Source organism: Coccinella septempunctata, chromosome 1 (genome assembly GCF_907165205.1).
Source record: "Coccinella septempunctata chromosome 1, icCocSept1.1, whole genome shotgun sequence".
Taxonomy (NCBI): Eukaryota; Metazoa; Arthropoda; class Insecta; order Coleoptera; family Coccinellidae; genus Coccinella; species Coccinella septempunctata.
Genome location: NC_058189.1, coordinates 42,643,846 through 42,663,560, shown reverse-complemented (window position 1 = coordinate 42,663,560; position 19,715 = coordinate 42,643,846). Strand labels below are relative to the sequence as shown.

At 36.6% G+C, this 19,715-nt stretch overlaps 1 protein-coding gene across 1 annotated transcript in view; it reads left to right on the top strand.

Moving 5' to 3' along the window:
• LOC123306806 overlaps positions 1-19,715 on the top strand; it is a 634,033-nt gene that overhangs the window by 252,669 nt on the left and 361,649 nt on the right. The window contains exon 4 of the mRNA XM_044888961.1: positions 12,153-12,310. Coding sequence (XP_044744896.1) covers positions 12,153-12,310 — 158 coding nt within the window. The remainder of the gene's footprint in view (positions 1-12,152; positions 12,311-19,715) is intronic.

Sequence of the window (19,715 nt, the reverse complement as noted above, 5' to 3'; positions counted from 1 at the left end):
AAGCATCTTGCCCGCATTCAACTGCCGAAAATTTTTAGGAAAATAACTATTTTTCGATCTCATCTACATGTTTTTGGAGTTCGTAGAAAAACACCCTGTTTACTCAATATTCACTACATTTTTACAGGAAACCTAACGGAATCGTGCCAAACCTAAGTGTACCTATGTGTCATATTTCTGGCAATTATCTAATCCAATATTCGTATTTTTTTTTCTCCCGAATAACATTCCTCCAAGGAAAAATATTTCTAAGGGCCCCGAGAACTCAATTGGGGGGTGGGCCCTTTGAGATTTTTTTCACTTTCTCACCGGGCCAGTGCGGCACTGTAAAAATCTTACCTTGTAGATTTCTAGTACGGTTTTGCTTTGCTTTGAGCTCAATGCATTTTTCAAATTTGATTCGAACATGTTAAAATTGTTAAAACCTGCAGGAGCTTTAAAAAAAGAACTAAATTGTACCTTGTAGCTTCGAAACTAAGAGTAATATGAAATTTTTACCTCACAATTGGGAATATTTACTGTAATGAATGTGAAGAATTTTTAAACACCCTGTTTATAATTTGTTCATTCAAAATATTGAAGATCATATTTTCAAATATTCAGGTTCGTTGAGGCCTCTACCTTTTTTGGGGGTTACTATAGGGAAAAATTTTATTTGATATTTCTTATCGATCTGTATAATACCTATACTCTGAAATTTTGACCACCCATATTTTTCAGAATCAACTTCTATACAATACTGACCAAAACTCAAGATAATACTGTATGAAATTGAATAGGTGCCTATCTGAGAACCGATACTAAATTACATAGATAACCTACTGAATAGCGCCTGTCTGAACCAAGTAACGGCGGGTACCTCAGAAGATCCTAAAGCATCGCCCATTCCTAGGACTATGTGGAAAACATTCGAACATGAGCCAAATATTCGAACGGCAACGATTATTTCCCAAACTGTTCAATCCGTTCGGTGAAGAATTTCAACAGCGTGTTATTTCAATTACATGGCGAATAATGAGGTGATTAATCAGTGTGGTTCCGTTTAATTGGACCATAGTTCACCTCCATTGATACAAGTCCATCGTAAGGCTATTGTTTTACTGCTGATAAAAACTGCCTAATCAAGATTCAGGTAGCGTGTTCATTTGTATCAGAGTCTTCCGAAGCATTTCGAGTGCCACCTTAATTACAACATATTTCAACCTTTTCGGAACGTTTGCTCAGTCCAAAAATAGTAATTTTCTTCTTACTAGGGTTGGAAGGGCGTGAATGCGTAGATGAATACTTATAGATGGTTTAAAGCTGATCGAAATAGCTAATTTAATCTGATAGTTTAAAGACCTCGAGATAACCAAATACTGAATACTGTTATTCCTTCACTTTGAATATGAACTGAAATGAAAGAAAATAATAATTGTACGTAGTGGATAATTTTTATTTCACCAGTGGCTAATTTTCATTTTACCAGTGGCTCTACATGATTCTCCCAAAGGTATCTTCAGAAGACTGACAAATAACCTCAAAAAGTATAGGTTCAATCAGTAATATAATTTTCAAACATATTCATAATCATTTAGGTTGGAGAAGAAGGGATTAAATCTTTCCAATCAACGACTTCATAATTTCCAAAAAAACAATAAAGGATATTCAGATCACGGAAGAACAGCTACCACCCGCTACCACAAGCTACCACGTATTACAGATATCACCAAAATTGACTTGACAACTTTCCAGATGTCATGGGTGTCTATATTCGTGGATCACAAATGCGCTCGAAAATAGGATGATAGCTTATATTATTAGATGTGATTCAATTTGGGCCTTCAAGCTTTTGACTGGGCTGTTTTTTAGGTTTTTTGTCATCTCATTTATCTCAATTAGGTCAAATTTATTACCTTCATCCAGACGGTGGATAAGTGTAACTTTCTAAATAGGAACTATCAAAACTATGCTGGTTATGATTTTCAACTTTGGTCCGAAGGAGCTTTTGTCTATACTGTCTTAACTAATTTTCTCATTCATCCCTCATAGCTAGAGAAGGGTGAAAAACCATTTTTGAATTCCTACCATAACTTTTCACAGGCTTCGAATATCATCGTTAGAAATTATCCACTGACAAGACAATATCATTTGAAAACTTTATTGTTTCCTGAACTTTTATCGTACACATGATATAGTATTTCCGTAAAAAGTAAAATACATATATCCTTTGCTCCAACGAAGCAACCAATAGCCGCCATGATCTTCTTTTGTTGCTTAGGATCGACGTTTTGTAATTTTGAATGTCAGTTTGCTCAACACCACAGTATTACCGATTAATTCGTTGTGTGCACTTGATTTGTGCACAAATTATGGCAAAAACATTCTCAAATAAGGAATATGCCGATGAGATGTTCAAAAATAGACCAAAAGTTGTAATATATTCATTTAAGGACCGTTAAAAGACAATGAAGTTTTCGGGAAAAATCTTATTTCCAATAGATATTTTTTGATAAGCCTGAATGAAAAGTTATAGTGGACAATAAAAAAGGGTTGCTGATTTCGCCCCTCCGTGGAAATGCAGAATTTGTGAAAAATTGAGTTCTAGGTGCATCTCTAGTTGTAAAATACTATTTCAAAATTTCATTTGTTCATCTTTGTCGCTCTGAAACATCCATAAGCAATACGTAATCTATGATGAAATGTAACTCTTCAACGAAACGATTTCGCGTAATACTCCATACTCCATATGAACTTTTCTTCTTATTTTGAAGTAGGTATGTATGGCTACTGAACGTGTATCCGAATTTGGAGGTTTATTGTGTCCCCCATCAGAGCTGTTCTCAGAACTGCGCCATCTACAGCTCGCCTCCTAGTTCCAGAGTTCCAATTATCTTCAGTACCTGAGAGGGATTCAAGGAGGATAGGTCCTCATTCCTCCTGTTCTTTCCTCGTCCAAGACATTCCTTGCGCAGGCTTGCATTGGCAAAGCATTCTGTAGCCAGGTGAATAGGAGGTTCCTCTTCTTTCCCACAGAATCTATACTCGTCAGTATCTGATATGCCCATTCTCAGCATATGCTTCATAAAGGGACAATGTCCTGTAAGAATGACGGTATGGAGGCGTAACTTATTCTTACTCAGAAACAAATAGTTCTTGGATCTTACAGTTCTAAAACTCCGAAGGAACTTTTTGGAATGATCCATTCTTGAAAGATTCCTCCAGAGTATTTCCCTTCTGGTTTCTTTCTTGTCCAGAAACTCTTTCTTATAGGTGCATTTTCCTATGATATAGAGTCTTTCTGTTGCTCTTTCTGACGAACACCTACTCCTACTCCTTGTGCCGCATATTTCGCATGGTGAGGGGTACTCCTCTCTGTCGACTTGTGGTCGAACAATGGGCGACAAGGCCTCAGTTCAGCATGGTAGAAGAGAAATAGAAGACCTAGACCTGAAGCACACGGTACTCCGCCGTCAAGTGCCACTGGCACCACGAAAATATCTAAAACTAGAGACGGCAATTCTTTGAATTGTGAATTAATGCGTGCTAGTCATGAATCAGAAGTGAGTGAGGCTTGGTTCAGTCTTGGTGTGACAGGTGGCAAGTCGTGGTGAGGACTGAAAAATATCCCTCATGCTGGGCCCCCAATTTCGCTTAAAGACACCATCCTCCGGTTGAGATGTGTAACACTGTACTGTACTATGAGGGACAATAATCTCGTAACCGGTCTAAAGTTTGCGTTCATATGTTTTGGCCTATCTGGGAATTCCTGCGCTGTTTTTTTTTTTTTTTTTTTTTTTTTTTTTTTTGGTGTAGCAGGGGGAAAATCTGCAAACAGACGAACACACCCTCTCCTGAGGGGGAACAGTGTGGGGATTCTCACTCTATGAGCTCAAGACCCACTAAAAACCCTTAACTGCTTCTTCATAGGTTCCGGGCATTTTGCCTATTAACCAGTTGACTCTTATGGTTTCTGGACTCTCACACGATCGTAGTCGTGTTGATATTTGTATGCTGCCTATAGCTTTTATAGGTTAAGCTCTTCTTTGGTTACATTTAAATCCTTAACTGATCTCTCGGTCTTCGGTGGTAGGTTCTTGACCTTCTAGCTTCTTCTGTTGGGTCGTAGTCGACTAATCTTCGTAGTTCCTCATTTGGATGTTGTTTGGCTTTGTCGAATATCCTTTCCGCCTTTCTCTTCATAAATTCTGTAACTGGTTCCCATTCCAAGTCCTTGTAGATTTGTTTGTTCCTAACAAACCAGGGTACGTCCATCGCCATTCTAAGGAGTTTATTCTCAGTGGCCTGTATTCTCTTGATGTGGGTCTTGGCTGCGAAGCCCCATGCTGCCGATCCATATGTGAGTTGTGGTCGCGCAATAGTTTTAATCATCGTCAACTTGATGTTCTTATTCATATGACTTCTTCTGCCTATGAGTGGATAAAGTTTACTCATTGCGGCTTTTGTTTTATCAACAGCACATTTGATGTGGTTTTTCCATGTAAGTCCTCTGTCAAGCGTCACTCCTAGGTATGTTGCTTCATTTTTCCATTCAACCTCTTGTCCATCAACTTCAAGGTTTTCTTCCATCCTCAATCTTCTCTTTTGCAGTAATATTGCTTGAGTCTTTCTTCCATTGATTTGGATTTTCCATTTGATGCACCATTTGAGTAATTCATCTATGGCTTCCTGCAGTCTCCGGTGTATGATCTCTGGGCGTCGATGTCTGAACGCTATTCCTGTGTCATCTGCGTACAAGGTGAGCATATTCCTAGCATTCTTCGGGATATCATAAACGTATATTACGTAAAGTAGAGGTCCAAGTACCGATCCTTGAGGCACTCCCGCTTCCAATTGTCTGGTTTGAGAGGTTGCTCCATCTATCTTCACATAAAAGTTTCTATTCCTCAGATAGTTCCTTATAATCTTGCATAGCTTGGTCGAATATCCTGCTTTTTTCATCTTGTAGATTAGGCCTTCATGCCATACTCTATCAAAAGCTCTCTCGATATCCATCAGAACTAATCCTGTGGCCTGTTTTGTCTGCATTCCTTCGGTGACGTATTCTATGAGCCGTAGTAATTGGAGTTCAGTCGAGTGTTCTCGTCTAAATCCAAATTGTTCGGGTGGGATTATCTTCAACATTTCTGTTTCCTCATTTAGCCTTTTGGCGATAACCCTCTCGACGACTTTTCCTAGTGCTGATAGTAGGCTGATCGGTCTATAATTTTGAGGAAATTTCCGTTCCTTTCCTGGCTTGTTGAAAACTATCATTTCTGCAGTTTTCCATCTCTTTGGGTAGTATTCGGTCCTCATCACTCCGTTTGTTATATTCGTCAAGGCTGCTATTCCTTTTCTAGGCAATTTCTTCAACATATAATTCGTTATCCTATCTTCTCCCGGTGCTTTCCGGTTTTTCAGTTTCATTAAGATCTCTTTGATTTCTGTTGGTGAAGCCGGTTTTGGAATGATTTCGGCTTCCGGTGGTTCCATCATCAGTTCTTCGTTTGCCTCCACTTCTTCTTCTAGATCTTCATTGTCATCATCATTTCTGTAGTTTATTCTGGCTTCTCTCTCAATTGTGTCGGCAAGTGCTTCGGCTTTTTCAAGTCTCGTATATACCATTCCGTTTGCTCCATGCAGTGGAGGTATAACTGTCTGTTCTCGTCGTAAGCGTTTTTGCATTTTCCAAGCCGAGTGATCTAATGTATTCAGTTCCCTTAATCTCTGGTGCCATCTGTTATTACGCAGTTCTGTTAAAGCATTTTTCAATATCTGACTATGCTTATTCAGTTTCTTCTTGTCTTCATCTCTTTTTGTTGTTCTGTAGATTTTCCTGAATCTTCTGTTCTTTTTTATAAGTTCTTTTATTTCCCTTGGCGTATCTCCATGTGAATGTTTCGGAATTGGTTTCCTTATTCTCTTGGTGCTTTCTTCATAGGCTTCTTTTATATGATTTTCCAATTTTTCAACTGCTTCATCTAATTCATCCTGGGTGTTTATTTGGGGAATTTCCCTGATTTTCTCCTGAAGTAAATTCTTATATTTCTCCCAGTCTGTGCGATCCTTGGTTTGTGTCTCTTCTTCGTTTCTTGGGCCATGTCCCACTATGAATTCTATGGGATTGTGGTCTGAAGTTCCGTCTTCTATTGTATCAATGCTGATTTCTTCAGTGATGTCTTTCATTACGACAATGTCCAGTACATCGGGTAGTCCATTTACTCTTGGTATGTAGGTCGGTATATCAGGTCCTATCACAACTGCATTAAGTTTTTCAGCATAAATCTTCAGTCTTCTCCCGTTTGTATTTTCCACCCTACTGTTCCATTCCTGCGATTTGCAGTTAAGATCACCAATTATGATTTTCGGGTGTCTTCCTTCTAGTAGCATTTTTAGATCCTCTTCCAGCATGTCCTTATCCGGTGATTTATAAGTTGAAATAATCTTCACTTGCCCTCGATTAGTATTCACAATAATCGATATTGCTTCTACTTCTTGTCCATTGAATATTTGGTCGAAATGGTGATCCATATTCCTTCTAGCCAGTATAGCAACGCCACCTGTGCTGTTAGGTCTATCATTTCTGTAAATATTGTAATTGGGAAATGCTATCCGAACGTTGGGGTTAAGTCTCGTTTCTTGGAGAGCTATGACATCCGGTCTCTTCTCTTCAATCAGTTCTTCGAATTCTGATCTGCGGGCTCTCAATCCTTCGACGTTCCAAGAGACGATTATGAGATTGTTCTTTATCGTCGTGTCAGCCATTAAATATTCTTAATAATTTGCTGCATCTTCTTCTCAATCTCTTTCTCCAGATTCTGCATCATCGTGCTGAGGAGGTTTTTCGTGAACTTATCCAGTTCCTCAGTGATTCCAGAAATTCCTTTTCTGGTTTCGGCTTTTTTGACGGTTTTTGCCTTTTCCGTCTTTTTCTCTGGTTTCTTCGTCTCTTTGACTGCTTTGGTTGCAGTTTCCTGGGGTTTCTTCACTTCCGAAGAGTTTGGGGATGGCCTCGGTGTATTTTGTGTTGGCCTCGAGCTGGTCTGGTTTGATCTTGGCGATCTCTTGGTCTTTTTAGTGACCAATTTCCATTCGCTACATCCCTTGTAGCTGGCTGGATGTCCTTGCTCTCCACAGAGAACACAAGAGGCATTTCGCTCCTCGTTCTCCCTGGTAAGCGTACACTCCTTGGAGCTGTGATTACCGGAGCATTTCACGCACCTCCATGGAAAAGTGCACTTACTTTGGGCATGTCCATATCGCTGACAGCGGTAACATTGTCCAGGCCCGGTCGTCCTTCTCTTAGGTTCAACAACACAATTCATGTTGTAGAGCCTTCTCACCTCGAAGATACCCTTATTCTGGGTTTTAACCAGCAATAAGGGCATCGGATTTTTTGTTTTATTTGAGGTCATCCTTATGACCTCAGCATCGGCGATCCCTTGATCCTTGAGGTCGTCAAGGATCGTCGGGATATCTGCATCCAGCGGTAGGTATCTCACTACCGCGTATATTTTCTTTTCTTCCTCCCGTTGAAGAGTGTAAAACTCCCTACTTATTTTATGAAGGAAGTCCGTCATCCTTCTATGATCATCGGCGCTTTGTGGGACGATTCTTATACCGTCCTTTACTGTCGTCGCTCTTTGGTATTTAATACCGTTTCGCATTAACGCGTTCGAGATTGACGTCCATTCGGACGTACCTCTCAGGGTGACAGGGGGGATTTTTTCTTTTCTCTCCACTGGAGTGGTTTTCTCTTGGTCTGGGGTTTCCAAGACTCTTTTCTTGTTTTTATCTTCATTTGACGAGGAGCTATCCTTTCTCACTCTTTTCGCGGGTGGGGAAATTTTGGTTTGAGGGGTTTTGACCACCTCCATCTTCTGTTTTCGAACCGGTAAGTTCACTTCTTGGACATTTTTCAAAATAATGTTCTTCTTGAGTGCTTTGGAGTAACTTTCCTTATTTCCCTCCTGCAACTCGAGCCTCTCCCTGAGATTTTTAATCTCAGCAACTAAGCTAGATACGCATCTATCTAACTCATTCACCCTCGCTTTCAAACTTGCGTTCTCCTCTCTCAAAATATCGTGTTCGGACACGACATTAGCGATTTCTGGCGCGTCTTCTTCCATTACGGAATCGCAGTCCGAATGGTCAGACATTTTAAAATCTAATTAATAATTACTATGCTACTCAAAGCAATTTGAAATAAAATTTTTCAAGACAAAAAAGAAAAATATATCTCATGCATAAAAACAAAACGACTCATAAAAAATTCTCTACGCTATGAGAAAAATCGGAAAAAAGATACGAAAAATAAGCTCACCTGATGTTTTCTGCAGTACCAACGAAAAACAAATTCTGGACACTTAGGAAGAACACCAACTTTGAAAATTTTAACGAATTAAAATTCCGATAACAAATATAGAACCTACAAAAACTCCACAGACGGAATCAAATATTCCGTAGCTTTGTTAGTGGGCACTTTCACCTCCGCTTTCACTTTTACGGCACTGTGACTTTCTCGTCCGCTTTCTCTTTTATAGCACTAGGAGCACTGTAGCACGTCTTCTCCTGTCAAGAGATTGACTCGGAATGACCTGCGCTGATTCATGACTAGCACGCATTAATGGGACGACAATTCTTTGAATTGTTGACTCCAATCCAATCCAATCTTTTTAGAAGAAAAATGAAGGGATCCCTTCAAATGCACACAGACAAATAATTTGCCCGCATTATTCTGAAATATTAATGAAAAAAATTTTACTACATTTGATTCGACTTAATCTGCTTCTTTCAAAAGCGGGGGCATCTTATCAGTTTCGGAAAAAATAATCACCTATGGAGCTCTTCAGTTGAGTCATTACCCCACCGTCAGTATGCATGCGACGAATTTAATGTTCCCGAAGACTCAAAAATCTAAAAAAAAGCAATCGTTATATTTTCGTCAGGTGAATTAACAGATCATTTTGGGAATTTTTTCACTTTAGTTTTCGACTTGAACGAATATTCGCCGAAAATTTCATCAGATGAACGCTGTCCGATCTCAACACAAATTGATTCAAGACGATGATTAAGTGCTCAGAAGGAGAACGGAAATTAAAAACCACTCTTGAGCGGGCAAGGGGACCTTCATTCGCATATCAGAAAATAAATTTCAGCATCAATAATCATAACTGGATGCCGTCATCCGAGCTCAACAAGCAGATAACTTCCCCGGAGTGGAAAATAATTATCAAAAGGTCCTCTCACCGCCGGCTTTTTCACCAAATTGAATTAGATTCGAATTAACCGCAATTAGAGCGAGATAAACCGTAGGATGGAGTAAAAACCTGAGATGTAATTGCTTTTTCTGTTTCAGGCGCAGTCGACAATCGCCAAAGTTTCATACAACCCTTAGGCTACTAATGCGCGAATGCGGTGTACTAGTTTTCAGCATTACGTGTTCTACACTGTCGCTGTGTCCTTTTTTTTATCGGAAAAAGTCGCCGGATCGACTCGATAAGGCACTTTATGGGAGTTTCAGGAGGATGCGATAAGGGAAAAAATGAAATAAGCGTTATGATCTACGAGAAATTCAATTTAAACTTTTTTCTGCCAGAATGGTAACTAAAAATATTTTGAGATATAAGGGAATTGAATGAAAATATTATACAGCGTGTCCCGGAGTTTAGTTTAAAGTATTTCATGGTACGTTCACGTCAAAATAAAGACCGAACCCTGTAGGAACCTATATACAGACAGGATTTGTCTTCAAAGAGGCTGTTGAAGTGTCAAGAAAAAACGTATCCACTTTCCTATTTTGAATTGAATATTCGATTTTTCAATACATACTCTTATTGAAATTTTCATCTTCGAATTGGAAAAAACATCACATATTCTAAAAAATATACAGGGGTGTTACCAAATAAGTGTGTCTTCCGTGTAAATTAAATCTCCCGGACTATTTCTTGTAGAGTTACATGCAACATCATTGGCAGTGCTGGACAGCTGCAGGAGTGGCATCTTGTGGGCATGTTCTACCATTAAAAAGGCTACATCTGGATATGCTCTCATTAATAATTTTTTATTGAACTTTAATATTGAACAAAATTTCTCAATTAAAAAATGTGTTGAAAAAATCGAATAATTGCAAATCCTTTTTGACTTCTGGTGTTATAGCTGTGAAAGCAATAGTAGCTATCAAGTCGCATTGACTTCTCTTGCAGCCTCCTTATATATAGAACTACCCATAATATACCATTTCTTCAACTTTTCAGCATTTGAAAAAATAATAATATTTTTTTCTCCTTTTTGACACAATGTTAATTTTCGAGGAAAGGCCTGAAAGCATTAGTTTACATGAAAGGCCCCCGTACTTATTTGGAATTTTGAAATTTGGAATCCTTCACATTCAGCAAATTTTACACCAACTGTGTGTTTTATGTCAATATCTTTCTTGAAACTTGTCATGGGGTTTCTCCTTCAACATCTGAAACACAAAGAAATAGAATAAAAAATTGTCTGTAAATAATGCTTCTTCTGCTTCAAAGTTATACATACTACTACACTAGCAGCAGTTTTCAATGCGGAAAAATGTTGTCAAAAAATACGAGAATTATTGAAACATTATTAATTATAAGAAGTTATTTATGAATACCAACAAGTGTGACGATCGTTTGGACTACTAAATGGGGAACGTTCCACCAAAGAAGAGCAGATGCTGATCATGGTTTCGGTCCTATTTGACCTCGTCAGAGCAACACTGTTCCTTCTCCGATGGAAAACTCTGGAATTGACGGACCCTAATTAAATACTGGTTGTACCTTCTGAGTAATATCGAGTACCTAATACTCGAGCGCCATCCAGTTATAATACTAAGAAGCTTCAACCAGTATTTAATCAGTATTAATTAATTGGGGTCCATCAGTTCCAAGGAGTGAAGATCTTACTTAGGTAATGAGATAATTGTTGAAAGAACAAAAACACTGAATTCGAGGTACTGAAGAAAAGATTGGTACTGAAGAAAAGATTTTAATCTTTTCCAAGAAATACAATTATCCACCTGATATTATTCTTTCAACAAAACTAACATTGCTTTCTCCAACATACGAATTTATATCAATTCAAGTACCTTTTTCAAGATGACGGCGAAATGGTGAAGAGTTGAAAAATAAAATGTAGTCTGAAGCCTTCCATAGGAAGTCCTCTTTCCCGAGAAAATCGGTTCAGCTAATCCGAAGATTAACCTTGACAAACGGACAGACAAACAAAAATTATAAAATGAAATATGGGATAACTTGATAGTTAATCCAAAAACGCAAAAAAATTATAGACCCTAAAATTTTATTTCATAGTGTAGATTTGATTGACAATCGCCAAGTTTCAGGAACGCAAATTTAGATTTAATGCTCCATCAAAATTTTAATACTCCATTATTTCCTTCAAAAGTTTTAAATTTTAATGGGGCATTAAATCTACATGGACGTTCCTGCAACTTGGCCTTTGGAATTGATTCCAATAAAAATTAACGAAACCGTTAAGTGATAGAGATGTGGAATAGGAAACGGAATAAACAGTTCTTTTTCAGACCTTTTTAAAAACTTGTTTTGAGTCCCCCAAAAAAATGGATTCAAATAGAATAATAAGTTGTGTAAATCTTAGCTTTGAGTGAATATTATTTTATACTAGCTGAATGATATCAGAATTGTATTCAGGCCTATCAATGAGTTCCATTTGTTCAAAATAAATAATAACAAATAAATAGAATCAGATTGATCTTCTGCACAATCAAGATGTAGGTATAAGAATATCATTTCGAACATCGATTTATTCCAAGATTTTCATTGCAGAAACTAAGTTATTTTTAGATTACATCTCTTCTTGCCTTCAACATAACTCATATCAACAAATCGAACTGATTCGTCTTCAACTTCATCAAACACGCGTGTTTGGAGAAAAGGGCGCGCCCTTTTCTCCAAATATCATTATCATCCGTGAGAAAACAACTGAGAATCCTTGAGGAACAATAAGGCTATGGAATAGAATCCTCGAGTCAATTCACTGCCATTAATTGAAGATCCCAAGTATGCTGAAAATTCGCACAATACAAATTCGTAGTCCTCATGCTTTCTGCTCCCTTATTCTCCTCCACTCCGAACCGAATTGTGTGACCCCAATCGCGTTTTTTGTTACAGACAAACCGCCAAAATGAAGATGAGCAAAGTTGGTAACCAAACAAATTCTCAGGACCCTCAAGCTGTGAATTCGCGCGTTTTTGTCGGCAACCTCAACACATTCCAGTGCTCGAAGACCGACGTCGAGAGGATGTTCCAGAGATACGGACGGTTAGCTGGTAAGTTTGAAACAAATTTTCAGGACGTGTGCGATTTGAATATCCTGACTTTTACTTCTTTAGAAGTTGTTGCATAGTATGGTATTCAAAAGATTTGTAAGGCTTTTTCAACTGACTTTATTCATCGACTCCAACGGTAACTTTTACAATGTCGTGTGTGGCTGGCGGTCTCCAGTCACTGGACCTGTCAGGTCATGCGCACACAGACCAATCATAGAATATTATGTTATTGAGAATACATAGAATATTATGTTATTGAGTATATTACAATTAGTTATGCATCATCTCCTTCCTCTTAAAAATACATGATGCTACAAGCTACTAGCAATGATACATAACAGAATCTATTCTTTTTTTTTTTTTTTTTTTTTTTTTTTTTTTTTTTTTTTTTTTTTTTTTTTTTTTTTTTTTTTTTTTTTTTTTACCTATGCCCTGACCTAATTTAAATCTTAACCTAAATCTTAATCTAAAATTTTCTCATTCTCATTTTCTCTTTCACTTCTTCACACATTTCAGTTTATTTGAATCAATTGAACATACCATTTTCAATTGATTCATTTGTCTATTTCTATCACTGTCTCTATCATCACTTTTCAGTTTATTTGAATCAATTGAACATACCATTTTCAATTGATTCGTGCTTTTGTATTCTTTACCACATCTCAATCTATGGGAATAATCGAACATACTATCATTTACAATTGATTCATTCTTCACATTTTCCTGTGCGTGAATAACCTCATAATGACTATCAGTATTTTTAGGGGTGATATCCTCATCAACTTCAAGATATGTTTCTTTATACAGTTTTATCTGTGAACTGTTGCGTCTATAGATTTTACCATTATCTGCCCTAATAATGAATGAGCGAGGTGTACTCCCCATCTTGACAATGAAACCTTTTATCCAACTATTATCTTTACGAAAGATAATGCGATTTCCTTCTTCTAAATCAGGTTTTATTCTACTGCTACGATTATAAAATTTTGTATAGTTACTAACTTTCTTTTGAAATTGTTTTTCTACTTGAGCGTTCAATTTAGGTTTCAACAATTTTTCAGCAATGGGCAATTTGGTTCGAGAAATTCGACTTTGCAATAGTTGTGATGGAGAAAATTTCAAATCTTTTACAGGTGCGTTTCGATATTCTAGAAGACCTATATAAATATCAGTATGATCCCGAGACTTCTTAAGAATATTTTTACAAATATGCACCGCTTTTTCAGCTAGTCCATGTCCTCTTGGATAATGAGGGCTCGAAGTAACAATTGCAAAATTGAACTCAGATGCAAACTTTCTACATTCATATGAACCGAATGGTACATTATCACTTATTACTATTTTAGGTATGCCAAATCTTGAGAATATCTGCAACCATGCATTAATAATTTCTTTAGATGACTTATTTTTCAGAGTAATCAATTCAATCCATTTAGAATAAATATCTATTAAAACTAAATAATTTTTTGCATTGTATTCCAAAATGTCACATGAAACCTCATTAAAAGGAATATTTGGCAAATCAGTTTTGATCATCGGTTCTTTACAAAGTCTAGATTGATTGAGTTGACAGATCTCACATTTACTAACATAATTCTCAATATGTAAGTCCATATTTGGCCAATACAATAATTGTTTAGCCCTGAATTTGGATTTCTGTATGCCCAAATGAGATTCATGTAGAAGTTCTAACATCTGTGTTCTTAAATTGCTTGGAACTATGATACGATCATTCATATACAAAATACCATCATCCAATGTGATATCATTTCGAAATTGATAATAAAATTTGATTTCATCCTTGACTTTTGTTTTATGTGAAGGCCAACCATTCTTACAAGCATCGATTAAATGTTTCAATACTGCATCTTCTCTAGTTTCTTTTTGGAACTCTTTAATTCTCTCATCACTGACATTAATAGTATGAATAACTTCACTCAAAGTTTTTTCTTCATCACCCTTGTTTTCAAGAAAATGTCTAGATAAATAATCAGATAGATACATATATTTTCCCGGAACATATTCCAATTTTATATTATAATTTAGTAATTTTAATCTCATTCTCTGTAACTTTGCAGAGGGTATCTTATGAATTTCTTTTGACATTATAGATAAAAGTGGCTTGTGATCAGTTTTAATTTTGATATCTCTAGAATAAATGTAATTATGAAATTTATTGCAAGCGAAAACCAAGCCTAATAATTCCTTTTCTATCATTGAATACTGTTTTTCTGTGTCTGAGAGACTTCTAGAAGCAAATGCTACTGGTTTATTTTCTTGTATCAAACAACATCCCAATCCGTTTTGACTACTGTCGCTTTCGATGACGATTTCTTTTGATTCATCAAATGTTTGTAAGATTGGGGCCTCCAAAATACTTTTTTTAATTTTTTCAAATGTTTTAGTGTGCTCATCTGTCCACATAAATATTACATCCTTTTTAATCAACTGACGTAGAGGAGCTGTCAATTCGGACAAATTAATAATGTAGCTTCTCATGTAATTGATAAAACCAAGAACCTTCATCAGTTCCTTTTTACTACTAGGAATTTCCAATTTTTCCAAGGCTTTTAATCTGTCCGTATCTATTGCTCTTCCTTTTTCTGAAAAAATATGACCCAAATATTTAACTTCTTTTAACCTATACTGAAATTTTGATGGATTGAATTTTACATTGACTTCATTAGCACGCTCTAATACCTTCCGTAAATTTTCATCATGTTCCTCAAGTGTTTCACCCATAACCAACAGATCGTCTACATATATAAAAACTCCCGGTAAATCTCCAAAATTTTGATAAGTGTATCGCATAAAAACTTCGGGTGCAACAGATAGGCCATATGCTAATCTTTTAAAACAATATATTTGCCCTGAAGGGGTTGCAAAGCAAGTCAATAATTTACTTGAGTCATCTAGCTCAACATTCCAAAATCCCGAACTGAAATCCAATACCGAAAAATACTTCATTCCACATAATTTTTCCGAAATATCTTCTAAAGTAGGCATTACAAAAGGCTCTCTAATCAAATATTTATTTAATTCCAAGGGACTCAGACAAATTCTCAAATTGCCTTGTTTCTTTTCAATAATAACTATATTATTCAACCATTCAACAGGCTGATTCACTTTTTCAATAATATCTAATTTTTCTAATTCTTCCAAAGTTTCTGAAAATTGTTTTCTTAATTTCAAAGGAATTCTTCGTGGAGGATTCATAACAGCTTTATAATCATTTTTTAATTTCATCTTATATGGAACTCTGTATTTTCCGATACCTCTGAACGAACTACTATGTTTCTCTAGAAAAACTTCTCGGCTAATACCACTAACATTATTTTCAATACTTTCTACTTTCTTAATCAAATTCATTGTAACACAGGTTTCATTACCAAGTATTGGAATATAATTTTCACTTAAAATCAAGAACGGAAATACACCTCTCTCACCCTTATGTTCGCAGACTAAATCAATTATTCCTAGAGGTTTGATTCTCTGACCTCCATAAGCTTCTAATATTATTGAGGTAGGTTTTAACTTCTTACAAGACTCATCCATTTTTTTATAAATATTCAACGGTAAAATATTGCTGTCTGAACCACTATCTAACTTGAAGTCGACAAGAATACCACCAACTCTAATTCTCTCTGTCCAGCTTTTCCTAGATATAAAACTAATATTAGAAATAGTATTCACATAGAATGAGCTAGATTCATCACAATTATTATCAGGTTCAGAATTTATATCATTATCATTTTCAATAATAGCTCTGACTTTTCTAAATTTACATGCTTTAGCAAAATGATTCAATTTGTGACAATTATTACATTTTTTGTTATATGCTGGACATGCTTTAATTTTATGGTGAGATAAACATCGTGAGCATTTGTTTCTAGAATTAGAAGCATTTGAACTATGGTTTTTCGAAAAATGGTTTGTTGATGATTTGTACTTATCTTTTTTCACAAAATGAACATCAGTCACATTCGTTCCAACTTGTAATTTTTTCGTTTGTTCCTGTGTCACTTCCCACGATCTGCATAGGTCTGAAGCTTTGTCCAACTCCATGTTCCCAATCTGAAGAAGTTTTTCTTGTAGATTTTTGTCCCATACGCCTAGAACGATCCTGTCCCTGACCATCGACGCCTCTTGATTTCCAAATTCGCATGATTTAACCAACTTCTTGAGGTCCATGAGATAGTTATCGAAGGGCTCGCCATGTGCTTGATTTCTGGTATAGAATTTATATCTTTCAAATACAACATTTTGTTTCGGCGAACAATATTTATCGAAAGCTTGAATTATTTCCAAATACGTAGTTTCATCAGGGAGATTGAAGGTCAAATATAATTCCAAAGCATCTGATCCAATTGCGTTCAAGAACGTCGCCTTCTTAATTTTATCTTCTTTTACATCCAAATTCGCTGCCGTTGAGAATATTTCATAGTTTAGTCTAAATTTCTTCCAATTTGCATTGAGATTCCCACTCAATACCAGAGCCTCCACTGGTTTTATGTACTGCGCCATGCCGATCTCACTGTTCTTCCGGGTTACAGAAGTCTTAATTTCACGTTTTTCTTTGCGATCCTCTGGCATAAATAGTTCTTATTCACTACTTTCACGTAATTGTCAATTATAACCAATTTGTTATTAATATTTTTCAGTTTTTCACCGACTGCGCCATGTTGCATAGTATGGTATTCAAAAGATTTGTAAGGCTTTTTCAACTGACTTTATTCATCGACTCCAACGGTAACTTTTACAATGTCGTGTGTGGCTGGCGGTCTCCAGTCACTGGACCTGTCAGGTCATGCGCACACAGACCAATCATAGAATATTATGTTATTGAGAATACATAGAATATTATGTTATTGAGTATATTACAATTAGTTATGCATCAGAAGTTGTATTTGTTATATTAAAAAATATATGATTTCATATTGAATCAAGGGGAAGTAATACCTCAAGAATCTCTATTCAAAAACAGCATGCATTAGTTCTTAATTTACACGTTCAATTTTGTACGTGAAGCCTTCATTTCTTTTAAACTGAAGTTGAAGGACGTCTCTTTTTCTCCAATTTAGTTAATTCTTTATGAGAAAAAAAAGTTGAGCTCTAGTGTCTATAAAAATTGTTTTTGCAAACATTTTTCGATAGTTTTTCAACATATTTCGGTCAAAATAACGACGGGATGACATCGACGATTCAATTCTTCATGTATTTCAAACATTTTTATAGTGATATATACAAAAATTACGCTGAAATTCAGGAATAACTGAAAATTATTCAATATTCCTAATATTATCTCTCGCGTGGTAATTTCTACTTTTAAACTGACTCAGTTAGTAGTTCAGGCTATTGCTCAAAGATGTTTTTTTTTTATATATAGCAGGGGGAATCTGCGACTGTGAAAACACGGGGCTCTATCTCTCGCCCAGAGGAACCCATTTCTAGGGAACACTGTAGGGTTACTCACTCACCTGAGTTCGCGACCCACTAAACATAACCTGCTTTTCATTGGTTCCGGCCATTTGCCTATAAACCATTTATCCCTTGATCGGTTAATTAATTAATTAATTAATTAAAGAAAGAGCAGTTGATAAACTAGAAAAGAATATACTAGATGCCTACAAAAAGAGCACAAAGAAAATAACGAGACCAGCACCGATACATCCACACGGTGATACACCCAGAGAAATCAAAGATCTCATCAGGGAAAATCGGAGACTAAGAAAAACATACAGGCTCAACAAAACAGATATAAATAAGAGAAATCTAAACCGACACAGCCAAGTTCTAAAAAATGCCCTGAAGGACATGAGAACAAATAGATGGAACTAAATACTATCGATCATTCTGCATGGAAAATGCAAAAATGTCTGAGAAGAGAAAAGACTAAAATACCACCTCTTCACGGAGAAAGAGGAATGGCATATACGAATATCGATAAAGCAGAAGCACTGGCGCACTCGATAGAAAGAGAATCGAGAATAAATTACAGACCTGATGACGATAATGACGAGCTGGAAGATCTTGTAGAGAACAACGAAGAAGAAATGGACGAACCACCAGTAGACGACAAAATAGAAAAACCAACTTCTCCATTTGAAATAAAAGAGATAATCAGAAGCTTGAAAAATAGAAAAGCTCCCGGAAGTGATAAAATAACGAATGCTATGTTGAAGAAATTACCTAGAAAAGGTATAGCTGCTCTCACAAATATTGCAAACAGTATAATGAGGACTGAACACTATCCGGAAAAGTGGAAAACTGAAGAAGTCATAGTGTTCAACAAACCAGGCAAAGATAAAAAATTCCCCCAAAACTACAGGCCGATAAGTTTATTGTCCGCCCTAGGAAAAGTAGTAGAAAGGGTAATCGCTAGGAGGCTTACAGAAGAAACTGAAAATCTGAATCTCATTCCAGCAGAGCAATTCTGATTCAGAAGAGACCACTCAACTGAACAGCAATTACTGAGACTCACAGAATACATAACAGAAGGATTCCAAAATAAACAAGCAACAGGTCTTGTACTACTAGATGTCGCCAGAGCATTCGACAGAGTATGGCATGAAGGATTGATTTACAAAATGAGATATGCTGGATATTCACTGAAACTGTGCAAGTTGATTAGGAATTATTTGAGGAACAGAAGATTCTACGTGAAAGTGGAAGGAGAAAACTCCACAACCAGATATATGGAAGCAGGGGTGCCTCAAGGGTCAGTACTTGGGCCGTTACTGTATAACATATATATTCACGATATACCAGAATCTCCAAGGACTATGCTGACACTATATGCCGACGACACAGGAATCGCAATGCGACATCGCAAGCCAGAAATCATAGAAGGAATATTACAAGAAGTTATAGATGAAATAAATGACTGGTGTATTAAATGGAAAATAAAGCTCAACGGACAAAAGAGCCAAGCGATATTACTGCAGAAGAGGAGACTAAGAACTACAACAAATCTAGAGGTAGATGGAGAAGAAATCGAATGGAAAAACGAAGCGAAATATTTAGGTATCACCCTAGACAAAGGTCTAACATGGAGAAGCCATATCAAACAAGCCGTTGACAAAACCAAGGCAGCGATGAATATGCTCTACCCGCTGATAGGTAGAAAGAGCCACATGTCAAATGTGACAAAATTGAAAATAATCAAAGCCGTTGCTAGACCGCAACTGACTTATGGAACAGGTGCTTGGGGATTCGCGGCAAAGAGCCATATACAAAGAATTCAGGCAACAGAAAACAAGCTACTACGATGTGCCATAGATGCGCCTTGGTTTGTCAGGAACAAACAGATATATCGAGATTTGAAGTGGGAAACCATCACCGAATTTATGAAGAGGAAAGCTGAAAAGTTATTCGAAACAGCGAAGGAACATCCAAACGAAGAACT